The sequence below is a fragment of the Anastrepha ludens genome, chromosome 4, assembly GCF_028408465.1.
Source record: "Anastrepha ludens isolate Willacy chromosome 4, idAnaLude1.1, whole genome shotgun sequence".
In the NCBI taxonomy this organism is placed as follows: Eukaryota; Metazoa; Arthropoda; class Insecta; order Diptera; family Tephritidae; genus Anastrepha; species Anastrepha ludens.
In genome coordinates this window covers 15,667,806-15,693,071 of record NC_071500.1, presented here as the reverse complement: position 1 = coordinate 15,693,071, position 25,266 = coordinate 15,667,806, and the positions used below count along the sequence as shown (strand labels likewise).

At 36.2% G+C, this 25,266-nt stretch overlaps 4 protein-coding genes across 4 annotated transcripts; 2 read left to right on the top strand and 2 right to left on the bottom strand.

Annotated features, from left to right (window-relative positions):
* Window positions 1–3,105: 3,105 nt before the first annotated feature.
* On the top strand, window positions 3,106–4,727 carry LOC128859889 (uncharacterized). The gene is made up of 3 exons (XM_054097027.1): window positions 3,106–3,382; window positions 3,451–3,610; window positions 3,869–4,727. The coding sequence occupies exons 1-3, from the start codon at window positions 3,241–3,243 to the stop codon at window positions 4,230–4,232; spliced, it is 666 nt and encodes a 221-aa protein (XP_053953002.1). The 5' UTR covers window positions 3,106–3,240; the 3' UTR covers window positions 4,233–4,727.
* Window positions 4,728–6,888: 2,161 nt separating this feature from the next.
* LOC128859888 (uncharacterized) lies at window positions 6,889–10,054 on the top strand. The gene is made up of 3 exons (XM_054097026.1): window positions 6,889–7,374; window positions 7,434–7,593; window positions 9,593–10,054. Exons 1-3 carry the CDS (start codon window positions 7,233–7,235, stop codon window positions 9,960–9,962), a joined length of 672 nt encoding a protein of 223 aa, XP_053953001.1. The 5' UTR covers window positions 6,889–7,232; the 3' UTR covers window positions 9,963–10,054.
* Window positions 10,055–13,096: 3,042 nt separating this feature from the next.
* On the bottom strand, window positions 13,097–14,170 carry LOC128861029 (uncharacterized). The gene has a single exon (XM_054098901.1). The coding sequence runs from the start codon at window positions 14,168–14,170 to the stop codon at window positions 13,097–13,099; it is 1,074 nt and encodes a 357-aa protein (XP_053954876.1).
* Window positions 14,171–17,280: 3,110 nt separating this feature from the next.
* LOC128861456 (uncharacterized) lies at window positions 17,281–24,111 on the bottom strand. Its single transcript, XM_054099597.1, has 2 exons — window positions 23,760–24,111; window positions 17,281–19,588 (listed from the first exon to the last, which is right to left on the bottom strand). The coding sequence occupies exons 1-2, from the start codon at window positions 23,902–23,904 to the stop codon at window positions 18,615–18,617; spliced, it is 1,119 nt and encodes a 372-aa protein (XP_053955572.1). The 5' UTR covers window positions 23,905–24,111; the 3' UTR covers window positions 17,281–18,614.
* Window positions 24,112–25,266: the final 1,155 nt, after the last annotated feature.

Sequence of the window (25,266 nt, the reverse complement as noted above, 5' to 3'; positions counted from 1 at the left end):
CAGATGATGATTTGTCTCTTGCGATGCTACGGCCCAGCAGCTCAACTAAAATAATTGATCTTCTTGTTGAAATATCCCCTGATATATATAATGATAACAAGATTACTGAGTGGTTGAATGACGACACTGATTTCGATATCAACGAGATTGAGGAAGAAGGTAACGAGAACAGCAGTCTTGACGAAAATGAAAGTCAAGATCCTAAAATTTCGCACTCTCAAGCTATTGTCGCAATTGATAGTTGTATTAAATATGCAGAGGAACAGGAATTTTCATCCGGAGACATTTTAAAACTTGTGAGTCTCAGAAATATTGCCTTCAGAAAGAGAAATGAAACAAAATTGCGGCAAACGAATATATTGAGTTATTTTACGGCCGAATAAAAACTAATATATGTACATATAACTCATTGAATATTAATCAATTTAAGATTAAATAAAAGTTTTTTTCATTTAATTACTGATCTACTGATTTCTATTAAATTTTTTACCCACTCGATAATCCGGAAAATTCGATATTTCGGACAACCTCTGGTATTTAATTGTCCGAATTATCGAGATTATACTGTATATGTATGTATATATAGATCGAAATAGAGTAATATTAAACCTCTTAATCATCAGGTCGTTTCGAAAGAAGAAAATCAAAATAAAATTGATCCGTGCAAATAGTGCTCAGCGTGCTCTGAGAAACAGGGAGCAGAGAAAATGCGTGTAAAATTACCAACATACAACATGGTCCGCATACAAACGGTGAATCCGTCTTGCGATAAATGCGGTTTCTTCGATCGGCTGGCATTTTGTGTTTGTACATCGGTTAGGGTGGGCTATTAGTATGCTGTAGTTACATGTTCGATATTATGTATCGGAGTTTGACTGTAGATATGTATTTATGTAAATTTGTTTGTATTTATATCTCAATATGCAAATGTTATCTTTTGCAGCATGCGGTGCTTGAGGGTGCAGGTAAAGTACATACTTAGCTTTACAGGTACATCTGTACATTAGAACGAAGAATGAGTTGTGATCTTGAGCACATTGCATTAGGTAACTAAAATATCATAATAAATTTAAACTAGCTTATTGGTTGATATGTAAAGGGTTTTCCAATAAGAGGTGTTATTTTGGTAAAAGATCAATGGTTTCGTTGCTTCTATGGCACGTAACGCCGTCTTGTTGCAAATAAACGTTGTCCAGATCAATACCATCCAATAACGGTCATAAAAAATCATGAATCATCTCTCGATAGCGCAATCCATTCACTGTAACTATTGCTCCAGCTGCATTTTCGAAAAAGTAAGGTCCAATGACTCCGCCGGACCATAAACCGCAGCAAACAGTCACACGTTGCGGATAGAGAGGCTTTTCAACAATAACTCTTGGATTTTCTGAGCTCCAGATCTGACAATTTTGCTTGTTGACGAAGCCACCGAGGTGGAAATGGGCCTCATAACTCAAAATGATTTTTCGAAGGAATTCCGGATCATTTTCATGCATTTCAACGACCCAATCAACAAAGACACGACGTTGTTGATGATCGGCCAGCTTCAATTCTTGTGTTAACGGGACTTTATAAGCCGTCTTTATGCAAAATACGGTGTAATGACGTTTGTGGAATGCCTAATTCCAAAGAACGACGAGGAATGGACAAACCTGGGTTTTCTTCCACACTTTCGGCGACAACAACTATATTTTTGGCTGTTCTTGACGTGCACGGGCTTTATTCTTCACATCACTAACTTGTCCGAACAACTCGATTTTTTCCACCAAATTCTGCATTGCGGTCCGACAAGGTGCTTCACGATGGCCCAAAAATGTTCGAGTTTTACGAACCGTCTCTGCCAAATTTTCACCATTTTTATACTGAAGTTTAATAATTTCGTATCGTTCCATTTTTATTAATGGCGTAGTTTCCACTGGTCAAATATCAAAAAATGGCAGCTTCAAAAGTGATATCTAGCGAAATAGCGGGATTTCAAAATCACACCTGCTATTGGAAAGCCCTTTATTTTTTATTAGGAGTCGATGAAAATTATTTGCTGTGAATTAAAAATAGTTTTCTGTTATGAAAATTAAATATAAAAAGTTTTTACAACTAAGCAAAAGAAAGCAATTAACGAGTGAGAAAAATGGTTATAGATTCATGTTTTTGTGAAAAATTGCTAGGTGTGCTAATTTGATATTTTGTGAACTACGCGAAGACATAAATATGTACATGTCTATGTGTGAATCATTTTATTTCAGCTGAAGCAGCAGCGGTTGACGCAGAGGTAGTTTCAACGAAAGTTACTCCGGAAGCTAACTGAACTGTGTTTAATTTTCAAAATTGACTAATCCTAGGGTTACATATGGAGCTTTAAGGAAAAACTTATGTTAGGTACATAAGAATCAAAAAACAAGTAGCGATTTTGATTAAGCTGTCGGTTCAAGGTATTTTCAAATCGGTTCAACTCACGAAAACTTCAATATTTTACCAAGACATATTAGCTCTGGGGGAAACCTCAACGTTTTTTTTGTGAGGATAAGGGCTCATACATCAGTGCAAAAGCCACTTATTTTTAAATGAAAATGTATTGACATTGTCTTGTAGTATAAAGAATGCCCTTCTATCTTTTGATGCTGCATTAGATGAAAGTTCTATCGAAAAGAGGAGCTCATGGGCTTGTGAACAAACCCAATAAACGCTGAGAAATGAACATTCAGATAAAAAAAAAACACACAATTCTGAAAAAAACACGTTATCCTTATATTTATTGAGTAACTTCAACTAAAAATGTTAGTTTTAGGTTTTTGATGAAGATATACAAATACATGCATGCATATATACAAACCTATGTGCATTCTAATTCTAGTGATGTTTGTTTTCAGTTTCTGACCTACTTGATCTCAGCCGCATATATTGAGAGTCTACCGTACTTATGAATATACATACAAACGTTTACTGAAAACATACCCCCACACACACGCACTCAAGTTAGTGCTTACACATGAAGAGCGAATTGAAGAGAAATGAAACAGCAACGGAAGAGGGCAACAACGGAAGAGCGTGAAATCGCCGACGCTCACACGGTGTCAAAAAATAAACGCTTTACCGCCTATTGTTCATAGTACAGTTAGCGATGCAGGCGCAAAATAGAAACACATTAGTCGCTCGATTACAATAATACACACCGTTTCTCATCTTTATGCACGCTTTTAAAAGTTCTAATGAAAATAATTCAATTCTAAAAGTAGCTGCACAATGGACCCCGATTTCAATATAAAACTAATCAAAGAGGTGAAAAGGTTTGCGTGCTTGTATGACTTAACCTTACCGGAATATCGAAATACTAAGTGGAAGGATACAATTTGGAAGAAAATTGCAGCAGATCTGAATACGAAAGGTAAGGTACACGAACAATGTACACACATACATACATACGTAAATATGTCTATATTTTTATGTTCTCAGATATATGGTGCAAGAAACGTTGGAAAACGTTGCGGGACACGTATAGGAAAAAAAGGCGGTTGGAAGGGATGGACACTTGTAGTACGAAACCGATTTCAAATAAAAAGTTTAAGTTTGCCCAAGAAATGTCTTTTCTGGAGGGTGTTAAGGATGGTCGATCGTAAGTATTAGAAATTAGTATGTACATATATACGAGGGTTACTATTTATGTTTCTGGTTTAACATTGCACAAATGAACATTGTTGTTTGAAAACAGTTTTAATTTTGTTTGAAAATATTCTCAATAATGATCAATTTTGCACTGCATCTTGATTTGCAGTATCTAATATCATTCCAATTATGACCATATTTCAATCCCCTTTGCGGAATATGCTGGCAATAATAATTATAATCTTTATAATGAGAAATTTAATTCCAGATATTGCCCCAGTGACGACGATGACGACGATGCCAATGAGACAGGACACAGTGGGGTTGAAGCTTCTTGGACGGCTTTGCCTTCTCCAGCCGACTCTTTAACAGCTAAAGATGAAGACTCCACGTCTAACCTTTCCGCACCATCTTATAAAGCAAGTTCAACCAAGAAAACTGAAGAGCATGCGAATCCAGCTTATGATCCATTAGCAGCGAGAAAGTCTACTTTACTACTTTTCGAAAGTTTGGCGCACAAAATAATGTCAGCGGGCTTGTCGGAAAGTGATGCGGATGCCATTGAACTGAAGGTGGCGTCGGTTGTATATGAAGAACTTGCAAAACTCCGTCAACAGAGGCAAAGTATCTGATATGACAAAAAGTTATTGAAGAATAACTGTAACATAAAATAAGTCAGCTGTAGCAATAAGAAATGAAGAATATATCGTCCCCTTAGTATTAAAATAGCCTATACATTTTTTGATGTTTTGAGAAAATGAATTTCAAACTTTTTGTCGAAAGTAGCTCTCACTCAAATCTCGTTATGTCTGTAAATATTTATTATTTTTTGACTGACGTTTTGACCCACTTTGTGGAACTAGAATTTGACAAAATTTTGACCACATATAAAATCGACGATGGAGAATCCAAAAATTTAATAAAAAAATAATAGCCTATGAGCACATAGGCTATTGTTATACTAAGGGGACGATATGTATTTAATCATGATAACATTAGCTTCTGAGATTTTATGACTTGCCAACTAAGTACAAAATAAAATTAAGCCAAAAAATTACGGGATCTTAGCTAAGTTAAAATTTCAGGCCTTGGGACATGTAAATAAATAAGTTTGAATTTCCTTTGAATGTATTTGATGTTAGATAACTGTAAAACTATTTTGAATACTGTGTAGAGAATGTGGTGTAGCGTGCCTACTAAGTTCCTTTTATGCAATTCTAATATTCAGGCAGGTTATGCAATTCGCTTACGAGTGAAGTTTAATCTAATCCATTTTAAATCCGATACTTGGCGTTCAGTGCAAGAAAAGGAAAAATAACCGGAAGAAAGTGAAAGGAAAGGATTCGTATTTTAGCCTTTGTGCTTTCACAATTTAACATGCGTCACTTTATTTTCATTATTTGGCTTAATTTAAAAACTAAAATATTCACACATTGACTCACATACAAGTAACTTTATACAAAAACACGTGTCTATTTTCTGTACTTGACGTACTGACGTCACTGCTTCTGTCAAATTTGCCATAACAAAGTAGCTGCTTGAGGATGGCGCTACCTTTGTATTCTGTATTTATCTCTTTTTTCTAAAATAAATGCTGAGTGAATTTCGGTTGGTAGAGTTTCTATTTAATTTCTCTTGAAGTCTATACTCCTCGAAATTTAATTAAACAACAACACTGACGTTTATGCTATTAATAGATCTGTTCATGTAAAAAATATCCAGTAACTTCACAGTAACTTAATTCTCCAGAAATTTTCTCAAAGAGAAAAATATCAAAAAAAAAAGTACATGAACACAAAACCAGTACAATTTGCAAGACTGATGAACAGCTGATTAAATTGTTGGCAGAAAAAATTCAAAAACTTAAAATTTTTGCACTTGAGCTACCTTGTATTAAATAAAAAAATAAGGCAAATTAACGAGCTTCGGAATCACACGATTTCATATTGTCCACAATAATTTGTTGCATTTCATCATCGCTGTCAGATGAAGAACATTCCATTAACAATTGCAATTCGCAAATTTTAATTCGTGTTTATTTTTACTTTGCGATCAGATGTTTTCCTTACTTGCAAATCCTTACAAGTAAAAATTTATTCAGTAAAAACTTACAACTTCCCCTCAAAATGCCAATGCGTCATTTTGCTCTCTCACTTTCCCCTACTTTGCAAGTTTTTTTTGATACATGAATACCAAAACGTGATAATTTGTAACTATTTGCTTCATGAACAGACCTAATTAAGCTTTCAATGATGAGAGTGCCTTGTTTTTGCTTTGAAGTTTTGCGTTTCAATTGTTTTTTCTTGTTTTGCTTAAAAAATGCAAGTACCGTTAGATCTTTTCTCGTCACTTTTACATTTCTCGCTCACATATAAGTAGATTATCTCCTTTTTCACATTTAATTCCCTATCCGTAACTAAAAAGCAAGATTATCCATACAAAATTTCTCTTCCGAAATCTGAGGTTTTAAAATAATTCTAGATTGTTACCATTGAAATTGAAAATTTAAATTTAAATAGGTGCCAAGGAGCACCAAGAGCTTTGGCTAAAAAGCCCATTGTATTTAGAACTCTGGAAAGGTAGTCAAGCAGGAAAGTATCAGTGACAGAGATAGGATCCCAAGTTTTAGTAGAAAGTTTGACAGTTTTCTGTTCGGAGTTGTCACAAAACACTTTGCAGTTCTGCAGCGTTCAAGACCGGACCATCGCTCTTTATGTAAAGTACATATATAATCGCTGATCCAAATCATGTTACTTGCGGAACTGATTCCGATTATTGGTTCTGGCCCTTGTGGGGGAACCGCTGATCCATGGTTGGTCAATTCATCGGCATTTTCGTTTCCTTGAACACCGGAGTGTCTTGGAACCTATATAAATACAAGCCTGTTCTCTCTTGCGACAGAATTAAGCATCTTCTTACATACGTGAACAATCTTTGAGGTTTATTTCGCGTACTCCAGGGCCTTCAGTGCAGCATGACTGTCACTGAAAACTCCAATCTGAGGTGGTGCGTCCAAGTTGATTTAATGATTTTTTTCGCTACCGGACCAATTGGCTATTGTTTGTAAGACCCCAAATTATTGCTTAAGAAAAAAAACTAAGATATAATATTTCTAACATCCTACTTGGTTATTACGCTTTAATCACTTGCCTGTTTCGCCTTAAATATACTTACACAGCATCATCATTGATTCACTTTATTTTTATATTTGAAAAATAACTTAAAATAAAAATTTGAATTTTAGGCTTATTCTAATTCTAATGCTCAATTTTTTAGCTTCAGAGCTACTTGATTTCAGGCACATGAGTTGAGAGTGTGCCGTATATATGAATGTACATACATACATACATATACTGAGAACATACCTCCATACACACGCACTCAAGTCAGTGCTTGCACATAAACCATTTAAAGAGAACACAACAGCGAATGAGCGCAACAACGTAAGAGCGTAAAATCGCCGACGCTCACACGTCTTAACGCCTATGAATACAAGAACAGTTAACGATGCAAGCGCAAAATAGAAATACATTAGTCGCTCGATTACAATAATACACATCGTTTCTCATCTTTATGCACGCTTTGGACGAAGTTTAAACGAAAAATTATTAAATTCTAAAAGTAGCTGCACAATGGACCCCGATTTCAATATAAAACTTATCAAAGAGGTGAAAAGGTTTGCGTGCTTGTATGACTTAACCTCACCGGAATATCGAAATACTAAGTGGAAGGATACAATTTGGAAGAAAATTGCAGCAGATCTAAATACGAAAGGTAAGGTACACACATGAATACATACATACGTAAATATGTCTACATTTCTATGTTCTCAGATATATGGTGCAAGAAACGTTGGAAATCGCTGCGCGACACGTATAGAAGAAAAAAGCGGTGGGAAGGCATGAAAACTTGTGGCACGAATCCGATTTCAAATAAAAAGTTTAAGTTTGCCCAAGAAATGTCTTTTCTGGACGGTGTTAAGGATGGTCGATCGTAAGTGTTAGAAATAAGTATGAACATATATACGAGGGTTACTACTTATGTTTCTGGCTTAACAATGGGAAAATGAACATTAGTGGCTGAAAATAGTTTTCATTTTGTTCTCCATAATGATTAACTTTGCATTTGTTTGAACCAATTTTCGATGCTCTTGGGTGGGGTATCTAACTCGAATACATTTTTTAATGCAAGCTGATCATGCAAAATCTTACTGATACTCATACTAATGCCCAAGGATGCCTCTATCTCATGGTATGTCACTTGACGATTTTGCTCAATTATTTCGCGCACAGCATCGATATTTTCTGGCACAACAGGTGATTTTGATGACCGTCCCGGAATTTGTTGGTGAGCGAATAGCGACCACGAGATTCTTGCACTAGTTTTTTACGGTGCTGAAAAATAGTGCTTGTTCGCCGTTTCACGAGTTTAGTCCATCCTTACATTCCTATTTAAGGCCGTTCTGATCGCTCCACTAAAACAGTAAGGTTCATTATGGTTAATAAATTCGAGTAAGCATACATATTTACTATTGAGTATTCTCGTGCCAGCGAGACACAGTACCGAAAATTTGGCAGCCATAGGGCTGAAGTTCAAACTTCGGAAAAGTAGTCAATTCCAAGAATGATAAAACATAAAATAGACTCAAGTGGAATTTTGGGAGAATTTGCCGTAACTTAATTTTAGATGAACTGAAAAAGTAGAGTAAGAGAATTTATATAAACCAAAATTAAGAGATTTGTTTCGTGAGTGTAAAAATAGAAGAGAACAGAAAGAGTTATTTTGTAAACAAATTTTTAAAATTACGGCAGCTCAACAACTACTTATGTAAAATTCAATGAGAACCGCGTAACGGTACCGCGGTATAAAAGTATGCAACCTTCAGTATTCTCTCAATCGTGAGTCGATACTACAGGACTTTCTTAGTTCTTATTTTAGCAAACTCTGCATAAAGAACTTTGCTTAAAAATAGTTTAACACAAGAAGTGCATTATCTTGATTAGTTGAAGCTTGTCGGATTAGGTTGCAGACAGAATGGAAGCGAAGTCGAAGACGAAGATAAAGATGAGGCCGAAGATGGATTGCGTGCGTTTTGTGTAAGCTTGCTGTATTATTCAGACGACCGTTATTGCAAAAGTGTTCGCATACATTCGAATAAGTATGAAGAGAGTGGTATGAAAAATACTTGTAAATTACACAGGGTGATGAAAATACACTGTAAATAATTCCTATATTCCTACACTAGCGAGTGTTCAAAGTGGAAACGAACGACATGCAATAAAAGTTAAAATGGATTCGTCTTGAGATGAGTAATTGTTTATAAATGAAAAGCTTTTTTTAAAGATAAAACTAAATGAAGAAAATCAGTTCAAATGAATTTATCTAGAAAAGCTTTTGGAGAATTTCACCCAGAAGACGAACTGAAATTTTTCGAATATTTAATAGTGTCAATTAATACGCTTGATTTCATTTTGCCAAAAATTGTGTAATTTATTGAAAACAGCGGACAAATTTCAATAAAACTCCGATCATAGCAGCTAAAAAATTGTTTGTGACTTTAAGGTGAAAATCCAAATGGGAAATGTTTACGTATTTGCCTCCTGCTTTTGTTGTAGTTGGCGGAGGGCGAAGAGGTGTAGCCACATAAGAGTACTATCCTTACTTTTTTAGAAAAGTAACTCTTCCCCCATGCAACCCCTGAGAACCATTTGAAAATGAGGCAGAAACCCTTTCGCAGTATTTTTTAGTCGAAGTTAGTTTATTTTAATTAATTGTCATTAATACATTGATATTATGTGTTATGATGAGTAATTTGATTTGATGATTTTTATATGCATAGTTATAAGCAGACTTTTGAATTTCCATTCTGCACAGAAGTTTCACTAAAGAGATTCCTAAAAAATAGCTGCTTTAAATTCCTCGTTCACTAACGACATTTTTCAAAAGTATCACAGTTGCAAACAATTAAATAAATTTAATATAATTCTCACAGATATTACACTAGTGACGATGACGATGATGATGACAATGAGGCAATGAACAGTGGCGTTGAAGCTCCTTGGACCACTGTGCCTTCTCCAGCCGACCCTCTAACTCCTAAAGATGAAGATTGCACGTCGAACCTTTCCGCACCATCTTATACTCGTAAAGCAAGTTCAACCAAAAAAATTGAGGCGCATGTGAATCCAGCTTCTGATCCATTAGCAGGGAGGAAGTCTACTTTACTACTTTTCGAAAGTTTGGCGCACAAAATAATGTCAGCGGGCTTGTCGGAAAGTGATGCGGATGCTATTGAACTGAAGGTAGCGTCGGTTGTATATGAAGAACTGGCAAGCCTTCGTCAAAAGAGACGAAGTATCTGATATGATACAAAGATATTGAAGAATCATTGTAACATAAAATAAATCAGCTGTAGCAATAAGAAATGAAGAATATATGTATTTAATCATCATAACATTAGCTTCAGAGATTTTATGACTTGCCAATTAAGTACTAAATACAATTAAGCAAACAAATTACGGCATCATCAAATGTTCGAGCTCTAGACCACCGGTACCCGTTAAGGAAAAGTATAACACAAACTAGTCAAACAAGAATAACCAACTTGATATAATTCGGGCTGGTCTGTAAAAAAAATGCAACGACATAAACAAATGTAAATGGTTTAAATTTATCAGCAACAAATCTTAACCGGTAGTAATGGACTAGCTTCGAAAATAATGAAGTCAAAACTAACGTTGACGGAGCCACACAGACTATAAGACACACATACAGTCGGGCTTGACGGTTTTAATGACTTCATGATTTGAAGAGACCCGAATCTTTTTCTACTAAGTGAAACTTCAGAAATGGTTCTTTGGTGGTTTGAGCTGGTTTCAGTTACCATAACAGAGCACCCCTGTCCTTAATTTCAGGACGTATGAACGCAGAAAGCAACGTTAATTTATTGGACGAAGTCTTGATTAATTTTATGGAGGACTTGCCGGACAATAACGTCATATTTCAGCAAGATAATGTTGCCATACCTACTTCAAGTGCCACCCGAAATTGGTTTCGCGAGAAATGAATTCAGGTATTAGAGTGGTCATCACGATCCTCATCCTCGTACTTATGTAAATCTTATCAAGAACGATTGGGGCAACCTTTCTCGTCGAGTATACATATATACGCTGGAAGACGTAAGCTTATGTCGTTGCATCTGTGTCAACACGATTTTTTTAAGTGTGAAATAAATCTTGAGGCTCACTATTAATTTCATGGTAGACATATGAGTATTTATCATGTGTTTTCAGAATATTTTTTTTTGTGTTTTTGTTTTAGAACCAGTGCACTTATCCTAATTTCGCATTTAAGTTTCATTTTCTTTCTGTTTTTTTTTTTTTTTTTTTGTTTTTGATAACGCGAAAAATTTAAAAACTCTTTATTAAAATTTTTTTAATTTTTTATAAAATTTTGTCGGCTCTGTCGACGTTTTCTTTTTTAGTTTGGGACTAATTTATACTGTCTAGTCAGAATATGAACTATATTTTATAATAAATTAACATAACAAAATTTAGATACAAAATTTTGTTAGAATATGAACTATATTTTATAATAAAAAAGAAACAAATTAAAAATATTGTAAGCATTAATTATATCCATACATATGTATGTATGTGAAGGATGGTAACCCCACCCGTAAGGCAGCCCCGGCCAACGAGGATAGAGAGTAGTAGAGAAGTCAGTCGCGAGCAGTCGCAAGGCGAATTTATTATTATTATTATTTTATTACTCGTAATAAATCCACCTTGAGCTGTCGTGTGCGAAAACGAGTTTTTTCCAACAAATTAACACAAATTATTAAAACTAATTTCAATTTCTTGATTCATTGATTCATTCATTCATAAAGCTTCTTAATTTAAACAAAAAGAAGCACTGTCTTCCTTCTTACATGAATGCCTGTATGTATGTATGTAGTGGCGAATTGATTTTTAAACTTTTCCATAAGAATGATTTGTGATAATTTAAGAACTATTACAATAAATCTTCCTGCATTTGTTTTTGGAGTTATAACGGTCTTGCTGCCAACAAGCAGTATTCTTTAGAACAGAGCTTACCATTTCATAGGCACGCGTGCTCAATTTTTCTCTTCTGTTTCAAATGTACACGGCAAAAGCTACGATGCTTTCACACACACACACATTAGCGTAATCTATGAAGCAATGATGCCAAGGTGAATTTATAGAAGGTGACTTCGCTAGAGCAACAGTATAATTTACTTGTGATTTGTTCTTGCAATTTGGTAGTTTTATTGTCAAAATTTCAATGAGAATGTCAGCAAAACAATAAGACAATATGAAAGAAGCAGGTCACTTGTTAATACAAATCAGATTTATGTGGTTATGTTTATGGCACCTCTAATTCAACCTTAAATCTGCTGATCCAGCGCATCTATGAGTAACAGTGACCGTGACCGTAAAGACCAATTAATTTTTGGTTTTTCGCCGTAACCATAACCACTGTAACCAGCTATTCAACGCGAAAGAACTTCTACAAAAAGTATTAGCAACAGGTTATCAAAAAATAACAGGGTGGCACTATTGGTGGAATTATTGAGTGTGGCGAACACACTCTAATTTGGAATATTTTTGAAGACCAACTCGGAAATTAGCAGACCAACGAAATTAACTCTTACACCTTTCCTTTTCAGTTGAATTTCGAACTTTGGTAAATTTTGGGTCTATAGTAGAATTTTATGACAAATATTTTTGTGATGCATTTATGGAAGAGGAAGGAAACTTTGAGGCGTAAAAGTGCTACCGTTGAAAAGTTTGATTCCTCCCCTCTCCAAATAGCTGCCGGAAGCTTAAAGTTTTCGAGTTATATGAATTTAAAGTTTTTAAATTTGATAAACACAAAACGCCATTTCCCTATGAAGATAAACACTGGTCTCAATTATTTTACTTTCACGAAGGCTTCATATTGTCTAAAGCAATTATCACCTCTTTACTTTAATTACATTTTACAAAAATAAATAAAAATATTCAGAAGTAAACTTTCAAGTCGCTGATATGCGCATATTTTTTCTTGCCCTCTCTGTCGGAGTCCACTGCCGGAACATTTTATTTTAATTTTTGTGTTGTATAGTGTAATTAGGAATTTTTTCATGGCGGAAATACACTCGCCAGGTTCGCTATTGCCTGCTGTGGGGCGACTGCTAAAAAAAGCTCCTCGTAAAAAACGAATGCAAATCTGTTAAAGGTAATAGCGGAAAAGCAACTGTTTTGTTTTTGTTTTTCTTTCGCCGTGTCAACATCAACATAAAATGAAATGACGAAAAGATGTTCAATTTGCACTTCTAGCTCCAACTTCATGTCGGGTGTAAACGTCAATTATATACATACATTTTATATTTTATTTAGTGTAATTAGTTGAATTATATTTACATTTACAGAATAAATATTTACATGAATAAATTTAAATGCTTATATCAGAAACAAAGTACAACTAAACCAACTCAATGCTCTATACGCTTCAATTTGGGTGGATTCTGAAATATTTGCTCCAGCTGAGTAATCAAACCGATCGCCCGATAGTTCTCCTCTATCATTGCAAAATCTTCCAACACCCTCAGATGACGTAGCGCCTCCGGATAGCTGTGTATGTCCGGAAGTGTGGGTAGTGATGTTGACTTTACAGCGGTGCTGCTAACGCTAGAGCAAGTGTTTACTACTTCAGATGTAAAAAGAGCGCACTCAGCACTCTCTTCCTCGTCCGAATCGAGGTTAACTACAATTGGTTCAGCATTTGTTCTTGTTTTGTTTATGCTTTCCACTTTATCAAATTCCCGTATCTCCTCTAACCCCGTTTCACCCTCTTCATCATATGCTTCATTGCACACTTCATAAGCTTCGATGTTATTTGCAGATTCCGTTGTACTCGTATACATGCTATTCCGTGATGCTTTCTCGCTTCCAGATATACTACTATCACTGTAATATTCAGTATTCCACACACTGTTACAATTCTCATCTTCGGCCACATTTTTTAGTCTCTCTTCTCGCTCCTGCTTGCTTACATATTCAATAATATCGATGCACTTCAACGAACGTCGCTTGTCCATATCTCTTGGTAAGCTTTCCATCATTGCCGTTAAATCCAATCGATTATAAGTCGCTTTGAAATCTTGTAACCAGGCATTGTTTGGCGAGAAGTTTTCGATGGCTATCGCCTCTTTCACTTCAAATGCTTTCTGTCGTATGATCGATGTGCCGATCGGCTTGCGAAGATAGAGAGCGCGCAGTAGAAATTCGTAGACCGCCTTTCCAAGGAAGTCGATTTTCTCTTGACGTCGATTAGCAACTTCATCTGTTAATTTATTGGCACACACGCTGTCATAGTACTGCAAAAGTTCATCCTTATTGGCAATAATGTTCTTTATCTGCTTTGCGCTGCAACCGAAATGACTTGCCAAACGCTGATAGTTCGGTATATGTTTGTAAGTTTTTATCACCTTAATGCGTTGTGCCATTGATAGTATATTGCGTGTCTTATAATCGCGATGTTTCAACCCACAATATAGTGATTCCATTGTGAAAGACATACGCGAAAAAAAGCTGAGCAGCTTAGGTGGTACTTATATATTTTCAAGTGTAAATAGCAACAACTACAACTCTCATATACTATGAGTCATATACCAAAGCTCTGGAAAACCACGTTTATTCAGACACAAGCAGCGTTTCAACCGATCAACAACTCAATTCGCCCAACTTGTATCGGATACTAAGTAGGCGAACATACAAACCAGTTGCTCGGCTGCCTATGATCGAGAGACACAGAATATGCAATGCGAAACTGTTCGCTCAGTAAGCGCGGTTGAAAATTTCAACTCTACAGGTAAACATACATATGTACGTATGTCCAAAACAGTTAAGCAATTGAACCCCAAAACTTATTCAGTTGCTTTCAAGAGATCTACTATGGAGTCACCTAAGCGAGAGAGCTAAGTTTGGTGCACTCGCAATCAGTCGGTTAAAACAAATCACGAAGGCAGTATACTTACACTTGTGTAAACATTCCGTTGCTCTTCGTACTGAATTATACATATGCACATACATACATACATATATGAGATCGGGTGCTGAGCGCAGGTTCGGTTAGAGTGTATTTTCTGAGCGAAATCCGATCGTTATGAAAGCATTCAAAGTGTATCAACAAGTAAAAAAATTGTACCGCTATCTAACCAATTAAATAAAATACATTTAAATATATGTGTGTATGTATGCATATTCATACATTTCAATACAAATTTATATTTGTATATATGTACGTATTTATGTATGTATGTAAATGTTGCACTGTTAGAACGATTTTTGGAGTTACATACATATACATATAATATGTACATACATATATAGTACGTAGTTATATATGTACATATGTATGCACATTTGAGTACATACCGTATCCTTCCGAGTTGCGCTGCAATTTCTGCAATTGCTCTGATCGAACGTTTTTGCAGTTAGTGATCTACAAAAGCTTAGTACATACGTATGTATGTATGTAGGTTGTTTCAATTTACATACACGTATAATATAAATATGAATACACACTATTCCATGTACAGTGCAGACTCGGCAAAACCCTCTCTCGAAAAACGCAATATCTCGGTAAAAGCAACACTAAATGTTTTCTATTAGAAGCTCAGTAATTGCAAAATTGTGCTTCTGTAAAAGTAACTTTCAATCCATACTTTCTTATTTTGTTTATATTTTTTGAAGGCTCGCTTTTATTGAATAGAGAGTTATTTTACAACAAATTCTCTGAAAATATTCATTCGTAGCTGCGTTCGTTATTGAGTTTATTTTGCTCGTAGTCAGTTAAAATTCTCGCGGTCGCTAGTTGCAGTAGTTTTATTGAATAAATTTTTGGCCTCTGGTGACGATACAGCATGCTTGACTGAGCTTTGTATGTGTTAGTGCAGTCGGGTGGCGTCGTGTCACACATATTTGTTGTCGGTAAAAATCAAAAATTTTAGATATTAGCGTCAAGCACCAGACACGCACACATATAAAGTTCTTGTCAAACAATGCTTGACCGTTACCAGAGGCCATATGATTGAAAAAGCAGAAGGGTGAGATTTTAACTAAATAGAGTAGAGGTGCGTCAGACAAGTCACTTTGTAAACTATTTATGCCTATACCAGTGTAACAAATCAAATGGTATGGAAAGCGTGTACTTTGGAAGCTTGTGAGTATTCAAGGATGGAAAAAGTATTGTACAAATATGTATGTATGTATAGGGTCCGCCATATAACTTTACGGAATTAAAAATGCTATAAAAAAGAAACTACTCAATATTTTTCCAAACTGTTTTTTTTTATTTTGAAGTACAATCCTTAGGGTTAATGATGTAACACAACTTCATTCATATGTCTGCCTGGCTGGACTTTGTACGGCGTCATACCAAGGTCTTTACGCAAAATTCATCTCAATGATGTCTCCGAAATGTCCAATTGTTGAGAACGACTGTGAACTGATGTTCCTGGTGATTCACGAACACTCTCGGCCACAGCAGCAATATTTTCGGGTGTATGCACGGTTTTTGGTCGGTCACGCGTTGGTTTGTCAATAAGCAAATACGCTTCAATCGGCGCTTTTCTTCTTCCCATTGCCGTACGTAATTTTCGTACACATTCTGCAACATTACCATGATTTTCAAAGTAATGTCGCAATATTTCCCAGCGTTCTTTGAGCGTATACACAACCATTTTCGTTCAGCGGAAGAATAAAACTAATTTTCTATCAAATCAGATGACAGCTAAGTGTTACCATTCTTCAAATAATACCTAGTTCAAATCCGAAACGATAGATGGCGGGCCCTGTACATGCGAGAGTCGCTTGAAAAGGGCAATTAGAATTTTCAAAAAATCGAAAATGTACATACATACATATATGTAAGAATACACACAGAACATTTAATATCGTTCTGGTTAATATTTTCGAAGTTACATGCAAATTTGAAAAGGCGTTTCAGAGTGCTTGAAAGTACAAGGCCGGAGCGGCAGCGCTTACCTGGAACTTTAAACGCGTTTTTCTCAAAATGGTATTTTCAAAGACGGTGACCAACATTACTCGAAAACGGCTTAACCGATTAGTCTCAAATTGTAACACGAGCTTCTTAAATATATCCGGTGCGCCATCTTTTATGTCGGTATGTAAACGTTGAATAACTTTGTCATTTACCAACCGATCGACTTCAACATAAATGTTTTCGATACGTCAATTCAGTACAATTTCAACCATGGATCTCTTTACACCGAAACAACTGAAATCGACGCTATAAAACCCGAAATGCTTGACAAGGTGATAACAAACGCAGAAAAAAGATCGCAGTTTGTGATTGCTAATAAAGGTGGCCACAAGATTGATATTGTATTCAAAAAATAGTGTTAATAAATTGTAAATAACCAAACCAAATAAAAATACCTTACTTATACAAATCAGTTTTTTTCTTTTTCAAAGTTATTCCATGTTTTTATACCGACATAATAGATGGCGCACCCTGTATTTTTATATTTTTAGAAATTAATCGAAGATTTTTTCTCACCGATACATCATTTTCTTATAAACTATTTAAGACCGCAATTTTGACAAAATAATTTTTTTTTCTGAGAAACCGCCATTTGTGCTTATTCCTTTGATAAATTACTAGAGTTAACATTACTTTGGTTTTTTAATTTCATAGGATCCAGTTCAGAGATATAGCGGTCACCGCAAAACGTGTTGTTGAGAGGAGCTTCCGGAGATCAGCTGTAGCTCCTTTCCAAATAAATATTTTTACTAATACTAAGTCTTAAAATACAGTTGAAAGGTGTACAAATTTTTAGATCAATAAACTTAAAAGTATTCTCAGAAAAAAATTCGCTTTTTTCGGCCTTCTGTTATAACCCATAAGTAAATGGACAGGCTTAAAGCACAGAACCGATAGGGTAAGCTTAATTTAGTTTTAATTAATAAATAGCTGTGCAAATGTTTTATTGTTGAACGTGACTTTTATTTGGAACGGAAAAAATACTTATAAATTTACTCTCTCTAATCTTCAACTTAAGGGGGGCAGCTCCTCCAGCACTTTCAAATTTTCAATGATTTTTGTTTTTTGCTTTGAAAATTCATAGGTATAGAATCTAAAGAATATTTTTCAAAGTTTTAAGTTTAATAGAAAGCCTAAAAGGTCCCTATATAGTCAGTGAAGTGATGAGCGACGACCGAAAGGTAAATAAGAACGAAAACTTCAAACGCGTTTTTTCTTGAATTTATTTTTCCGCGCTGTCGAATATAACTCAAAAGGTAATCAAGATAGCAACTTAAAATTTTGCAGCGAAATTCTTTAACATATTGACCTTTGCAAGTACCTAAAATTTTCTATTAATTATTACCAAAAATATTGTTTTGATCAATTTGTTTATAAAAAAGGTGTAATTTTTGTCTTTTTCGCTCCAAATTAAATTTTTGTTTCGTTAAAAAATGAAATTAAAAAATTAATAAATTAATGAAAAATTTGTGTCTGGTTGATTTCAGTTTATTACAAGGGGCTGTACAATCCACGGCGCAATTTGAGGGAGCCACGTTTGAGTAGCTGTAGCGCCGCAATTTTGTTTTTGTTTTTTTTTATTTGAAAAATTTTTTTTTATATTCATTTAAGCGTGAATATTAATATGCCATTTATTTAAGGATAACAAATACGCTCAGTATTTCGCAAAAAATTACTGAAAAACTCTTTGTCTGGAAGAGCTGCGCCCCACCTAAAAATTCCCGTTACATAAATACGAATACAGTTCACAAATATAGTGAGTGCCATTGACGTGGCATATAGAAAGCAATTTGCAAATTCCCATGGTAGCACAACAACTAAACGAAAATATTTGCCAATCTCATAATGGGAAATAATTTGCATCCACTATTTATGCGAATGTTGTAAAAAATCAAACGAAAATATATGGAGAAGCGCGTACAGTTTCAAAACCACTGTCGCTTTCATGTCCAGTTAGTTGAGTTATCCCCACTCGCTTCACTACTAATGCTTATGCTGCTGTTCTCCAATGGCTCGGCGTCCATTAGATCAGCGGTGGTGAACTGTTGTTGTGTAGGCGTCTGCTGTACTTGCATTTGCTGTAACGTCGGCTGTTGCAGCACTGGCACACATTGGATAACACCTCCTTGTGGCTGTTGTTGTTGTTGCTGCAACTGAAGCTGCTGCGTTTGTTGTTGTTGAAATTGCGTAACACTTGGTGAGGTGGCGACAGTCATTAATTGCACAGATCCACCAGTATTTGGCGTCATTATATTCAACAACAGCTCACTCATCTTCGCACGAAATTGCAAATTTTGCAATTCACTCATGCGCTTCATCTGCGGCAGAAAGCTAACAAGAAAATTGTAATCGGAATCACCCACATGGCTGGTATTGTTGTCGCGTCTCATATCCATGCGCGTCGACTGCATTAAACTCTGCTCTTCACGCTCCAAATTCTCCAAAAAATGCACCTGATCATCAGCACGATTCGAGCATTTGCAACTGGCGGCAGATGTGGTCGCATCTTCGGCAGCATTGGCAACAGATATTGAATTCGAAAGGCGGCGTACAGCTTGCGGTGTGGCGGCACTCACGAACTGTTCCAGCAATTGTTCCTCCTCTTCGTATTCATCTTCGTCGCTAGTGTGATGTGGTTCCATTTTGATGTCGCAAATGCTATGAAAACCGGGCGGTTCGTCGTGTGAGCCATTCGAGCCCTCACCGTCGTCACTTCTGTGAGTATGCGATGGATATCTGGGACGGCGGGTGTCATTAATGAAACTCATCGGTTCAAAATATGCCCATTTGCTTTGAATGTTCACTGAGCTATCGTAGACGCCAGAAGCCTTTAGACGCTCCACACGACGGTCGATACGACGCACCTCGGCACGATAAGCATCACGTAGATTCTTCCATTTACGCTTGCAACGCTTGACTATGAAGGAAGGGTGAAGAGAATTAATAAATAAGTGGATGAGCAAATTACTGAGAGCGACTTTGAGGCGCATACATTTTGTCAAAAAAATATCGGGAATTGTTCATTTAAAAAGCGCGCGTCACACATACATATGTATGTCTAAATTTTTTTTTGCTGGAATGTTGGTACAACTGTCCTCAGTTGCAGAAGTTGAGCGTGATCTGTCAATTAGCTTGTTTTTAGCAATTAATTTTATCAGTCAGTTTTCAATATGTTTAAAAATATCGAACAAAGAATTTGTCTGAAATTTTGTGTTTTGAACGGGATTTCGTGTGCCAAATCGTTAAAAATGTTGTAGAAAGCCTATGGCGAGTGTGCTTTATCAAAAACACGGATAAGGCTTTTGCAGAGGGCCGAGAAGTAGTGGAAGATTTGCTCCGATCTGGTCGACCATCAACGTCTTCGACGGATGAAAACGTCGACAAAGTCAAGGGAATGGTGCTGCAAAACCATCATTTCAGTTTGAGGGAGGTAGCTCGTGACCTAAGCGTGTCTCACAAATCAATTCGCAATATTTTACACCAACAATTCGGCATAAGACGCGTGGCTGCTCGATTCATTTCAAGAGAGTTGAATTTCTTTCAAAAAATTCAGCGGAAGAAGGTGGCTGAAGACTTGCTTGAGCAATTGAATTCGGACCCAACGTTTATCCAGCGCAACAAAAGAGGTGATGAGACGTAGGTTTATGAGTTTGACATGCAAACCAGTCAACAGGCGGCTGAAAGGCGCCGAAACCCAAAAAACCACGTCAAAGTCAGTTAAAAGTGAAAGCCATGCTACTCGGTTTCTTTGATTATCATAGGGTTGTGCACTCGGAATTCATTCCAAATGGTTTTGCGGTAAATAAAGAATATTATTTGGACGTTATGCGACCTTTTGAGAGAGAATGTGCATAGGAGACGGCCCAATTTGTGGAAAGAAAAATCATGGATTTTGCACCATGATAGCGCATCGCCTCACACGGCTCATATTGTGAACACTTTTTTGAGCAAAAACTCGACAAATATCATCGAACAACCAGCGTATTCACCCCATTTAGCCCCCTGTGACTTTTTCCTTTTCGCAAAACTTAAATTGCCACTCCGCGCACACCGCTTTGAGTCGATTGAGGTCAACAAGGAGAATTCGCTGAAGGAACTGAAGAAGATTTCTTCAAACGCGTTTAAAGGTGCTTTCATGACTGAACTAATCGTTGGCTTATGTGCATTACTTCGAATGGAGCTTATTTGGAAGGCGACAAAATACATTTTGATGATTAAACAATTATTTTGTGTTTTGTTGAACAATTCCCGGTACTTTTTGTACAGAATGTATGCTTAAAAACTCATTATTTATTGTTGTATCTATAATTTTTCATTACCCTGAATCCTTTAAAAATGTCTCTAAAATTTAAAATATTCGCCCAAATCTGTTCGTTGGTGCAAAGAAACAAGTTAAGTTTATAGCATTGACTGTTTAATGGGTTAGGCCTTTTTTCTTAACTTATCTTCCAATATCTTAAAAATCACACACTCAAAGAATTAAGGTGGCAAGTACTTTTAATTTGATTTTCGACGCAGTCCCTCTCATCTGTTGGGTACCGTAGCGAAAACTTTGAGCGCATATTTCGCAAAGCTCGGTCGGACTCATAACTCGAATAAATCTTGCCCGATTGACTTGAAATTCGAACTCTGCATTCACAATTAAATTTTGCGTGCATTTTTTCCAATATGCTAACATAAATAGTTTTTCATAATAACTTTCGGAGAATATTTAACGATTTTTTTTTAAATTTCGCTTATGAAAAAATCTATGCATCAAAAAAAATCATTCGTAGATATTGTTTACATGTTTATAAAAATCCTAAAATATACTCATAAATGAGTGCCCTAAACGTTTAACAGAACGTTCATTCAGAAATGGTTAAGTAACCATAACCGCGCTATAGATTTTTCACTCAAAAATTACAAACATTTTAGACTTCACACACAAGGCGAATTGAGTACTATAGGTGGCGTTTGCCACCGTTACTTTATTTTTCGCAATTTTTCCAAAGCGAAAGATGTCACCTTCAGTATACAACACCCATTTCTGGATATGTACGCACATACATACATTAGAGAATTTGTTCAACTTTCTTCAAAACGAATTGCGAAGTAACTACGAAACGCCTTATTTACAGAGAGAAATTTTCTGTTACGAAGTTCTCTATGTAACATTTCTTGTCATCGTGAAGCGCTTCGTTACATAGAAGTTTGACTGGCTTTTGTGCTGAGGTTCTAAATTTTGGAGTTTTTGCTTTGCAGCGAATGAGTGACAAATATAAACATATGTATGTATGCACTGGGGATGTAAATTTTTTCGGTTCGATCTCTTTATTGCCGGGCTCTGGGATTAAGATATTCATCATCTTGCAACAAATTAGCTCGCAAAAGTTTTCATCAATATTATACCATGATGGAAAGAATAATGAGATGGTGCCTATCGAGGTTCCGTTACTTTGCTCTCAGCGAATTTGACAACGAGTTACGTGATTTTAGCTCCAGTATTGCAGGTGTTGTTGGTGTTCTTCTGCTTTCGGCAGTCAAATCTCTCTCTCGCTACTGCAGTATTGCCTACCTTTGGAAAAAAACGCACTAAAATTCCCATTCAAAGAAAATAACACAACAAATTTTTATTGAATCATTTAAAGAATTTTGTATGCGTAACAAATTGTCTTTAGAATGTGCGTTTTTTTAATAAATGTGTTATGCTTATGTACAATTTAATTTATAAATTATTTTTGTCAAGCGAGACTCTTTTGTTAAGGCAACGACTTATTTGCTATATTTGAGGTTATGTAACTAGATAAGGTACTCTTTTTGTAAAAATGTCAGTATGGTTTCTTTAGTATTTTCTGGTATTTTGTTGCTTATTTTTATAATGAATACACCTCTTGATGCCCTATGTTCCACTAAGGATTGATGGCCGGAAGAAACGATTATACCTCTATGGTTTTAATCCGCATTCAGTAAATTCAAACGCCTTTTAAAATGTGTAAAAAGTTTTCAATCTTAAGAAGAGTTGAGAGAGGGACATTTAATATTCTTCCATAACCTTAAAAGGAGCAAAAAATTAAATTCACACTTTCAAAATATCAAATTTTATAAAAACCAACTAATTTTCATTAGCACTAAAATCTTCTCAGAGTGGCCTTTTTTAACCTTCTTTTGTATAATAATACAGTTTTTTTAAACCTAAAGTTTCGGTAGCTTTAAATTAAAAAAAAAAAGTAAACAAACACGAAACTTCAAAATTTTCGCATTTTCGGTATAAAAAAGCACTAAATTTATTGCGAAGAGCAAATGGTTGGCAATACTGCACAACTCAGCAAACGTGACGTCACGTACGCTCTGATGGGCGCAATCTTCTTTCTATCATTCTTGATATTATACCTCTTTTATTCGCTATTTCCCCGCTCGCATAGAGATAGCTCGATTAACTTAACGAAAAATTTGCATGCGAAAGCAACAACAAAGTTATCGAACGGCGAATCGCTGGCGAGTATGGTTATACCTCACAAAACATGCATAATTAACTGTCTTACAAACACATGTAATTTAAGGCAGCTCTATTCCCGCGTTGCCAAGATATGTTCATTTATGCCAGTTGCTTCCTCTATTCGCCACTTGCGAACGCTTGGCGAAACGAAGAGGCCTCATATAAGCTGAAACTATCTATTATCTGAGGGTAAAAGTGCACTCAAAATTATATTCCGCTCATTGATTAGTAAAGAAAATTTGTTGATTATCGCTTTCTGGTCGTTTGCCCTGCGCATGCACCTCTGCTTATGTACTCGTATGTACATACATATACATTGTTACCTCTCTCGCCATTTAACTTGTTATTTGTTTCGCCATCTAATTTGTTTGCCACATGTTCTCGCCATTTGGCGTCAAGGCGTATTCATGTTCTTATTTTAGTATCTCATTCGCGTGGTCTTGTCCAAATGGTTAGTGGACATTCGCGTTTTGTAATAATATCCAATTAATTTGTTTTTGCATTTAGCTTTGATGCCTTTTCGCTTCGTTCACACATTCTTATAAGTACCTACTAATACTAATACATACACATGCACATGTGCACATCTTACATTCTATCGCCAACTTACCATCCACTCCTAGTATTGCAGCGATTTCTGCCCATTTCGGAGGTGTGACCGCCCGGTCCTTGTACATTCCGTATGGAACTTGCCATATGATGGGGCGCGCCTTCACTTCTTCAATCAAGCGACGTACATCTATATCGTCTGGCATTTTTCGCGTAACTGAAACCTTTTTCGTGCAGTGATGTCATATGCCGCCTGGCGATTTCATTTCGTTATGACGAAAATAACGAAGAGCGGCATACGATAACAGCGAGAGCCGTCCCACGAAGCGAAATTGTGCTCAGAGGAGAGCGAAAGAAAATTAGATAATGCAATCGAATAACAACAAGAACGCAGGCAAGAATTATGTAGCTTAGGGAGGCAGAAAAGCAGACAGCAGAAGAGCAACCGGCAACAGCTATAAAAGTGGTAAAGCAGGAACAATTCGACACAAGATCCAGCGCAACCAGACAATATACAGCACACATACATACATATGCACAAAACTATAAATCCAGAGAAAGCAATGTGGAAGGAAGAAGAGGCAAGAGTGACAATTAGTAACGCATAACAAAAACTATGTGCATCCATATGCATCAATATATGCCTACACATGCATACATACATACATACCTATGTACATATGAATGCCTTTTATACAGGGTCCGGCACTCGAAGTGTAACCAATTAAAAAGGATATCAATTTAGTTTGGAAAATTGTTTTTATTCAATTCAAACTAAAAAATGTGTAAAAATAATACTACATTAAGAAAGAATTTAGTTTTGCTCGATATGACCACCTTTTGCCTTAACTATGGCCTTGAGACGGTCCAGAAACGAATCACAAGCTGCTCGAATGTGACTTGCAGGTATTTTGGCCCACTCGCGGACAATGGCTTTCTTCAGCGCATGGGACTTAGCTCTTTAACATAGCCCAAAGAGAATAATCCATTGGATTCGCGTTTGGTGAATTTGAGAGCCATTGTGTGAACGTTATGAAGTTCGGAACGTTGCTTTTTAGCCATTCTTGGTTCACTCGAGCTTTGTGAGATGGTGCCGAGTACTGTTGGAACGTCCATTGTCTGCCACCGAAATGATTGTCTGCCCACGGCTTCAAAGCAACCAGAACACTTTCCCGATAATATTTCGTATTTACCTTCACGGCAGGCTCGATGAAAACGATGAAACGATTGGAGAGAGCCCATCTGCGGTTACAGCGGCTCAAACTGTTACCTGTGGCGGTTTTTCGATGCCTCAATTTCTCGTATGAATGGTCGGTCAAATAAACCCAATCGTTTTGTTCGGAAATTGACCGCTTTCGGCTAGGCAAAGTAACTTCGCTTTCTCAAGTCTGACTTGTTGCTGCTTTGGTTTGAGATCATGCGCTTTATGGATCTTGTAAGGCTTGACTTTGAGATAATTTTTCAGTATGTGGCGGATGCTACGGTCAGATATTTTCAGTTCTTTCGCTATTTGATGGGCACTTTCATTTATTTATTCATTTAAGAGTCTAAAACGTAATCAGGTTTTT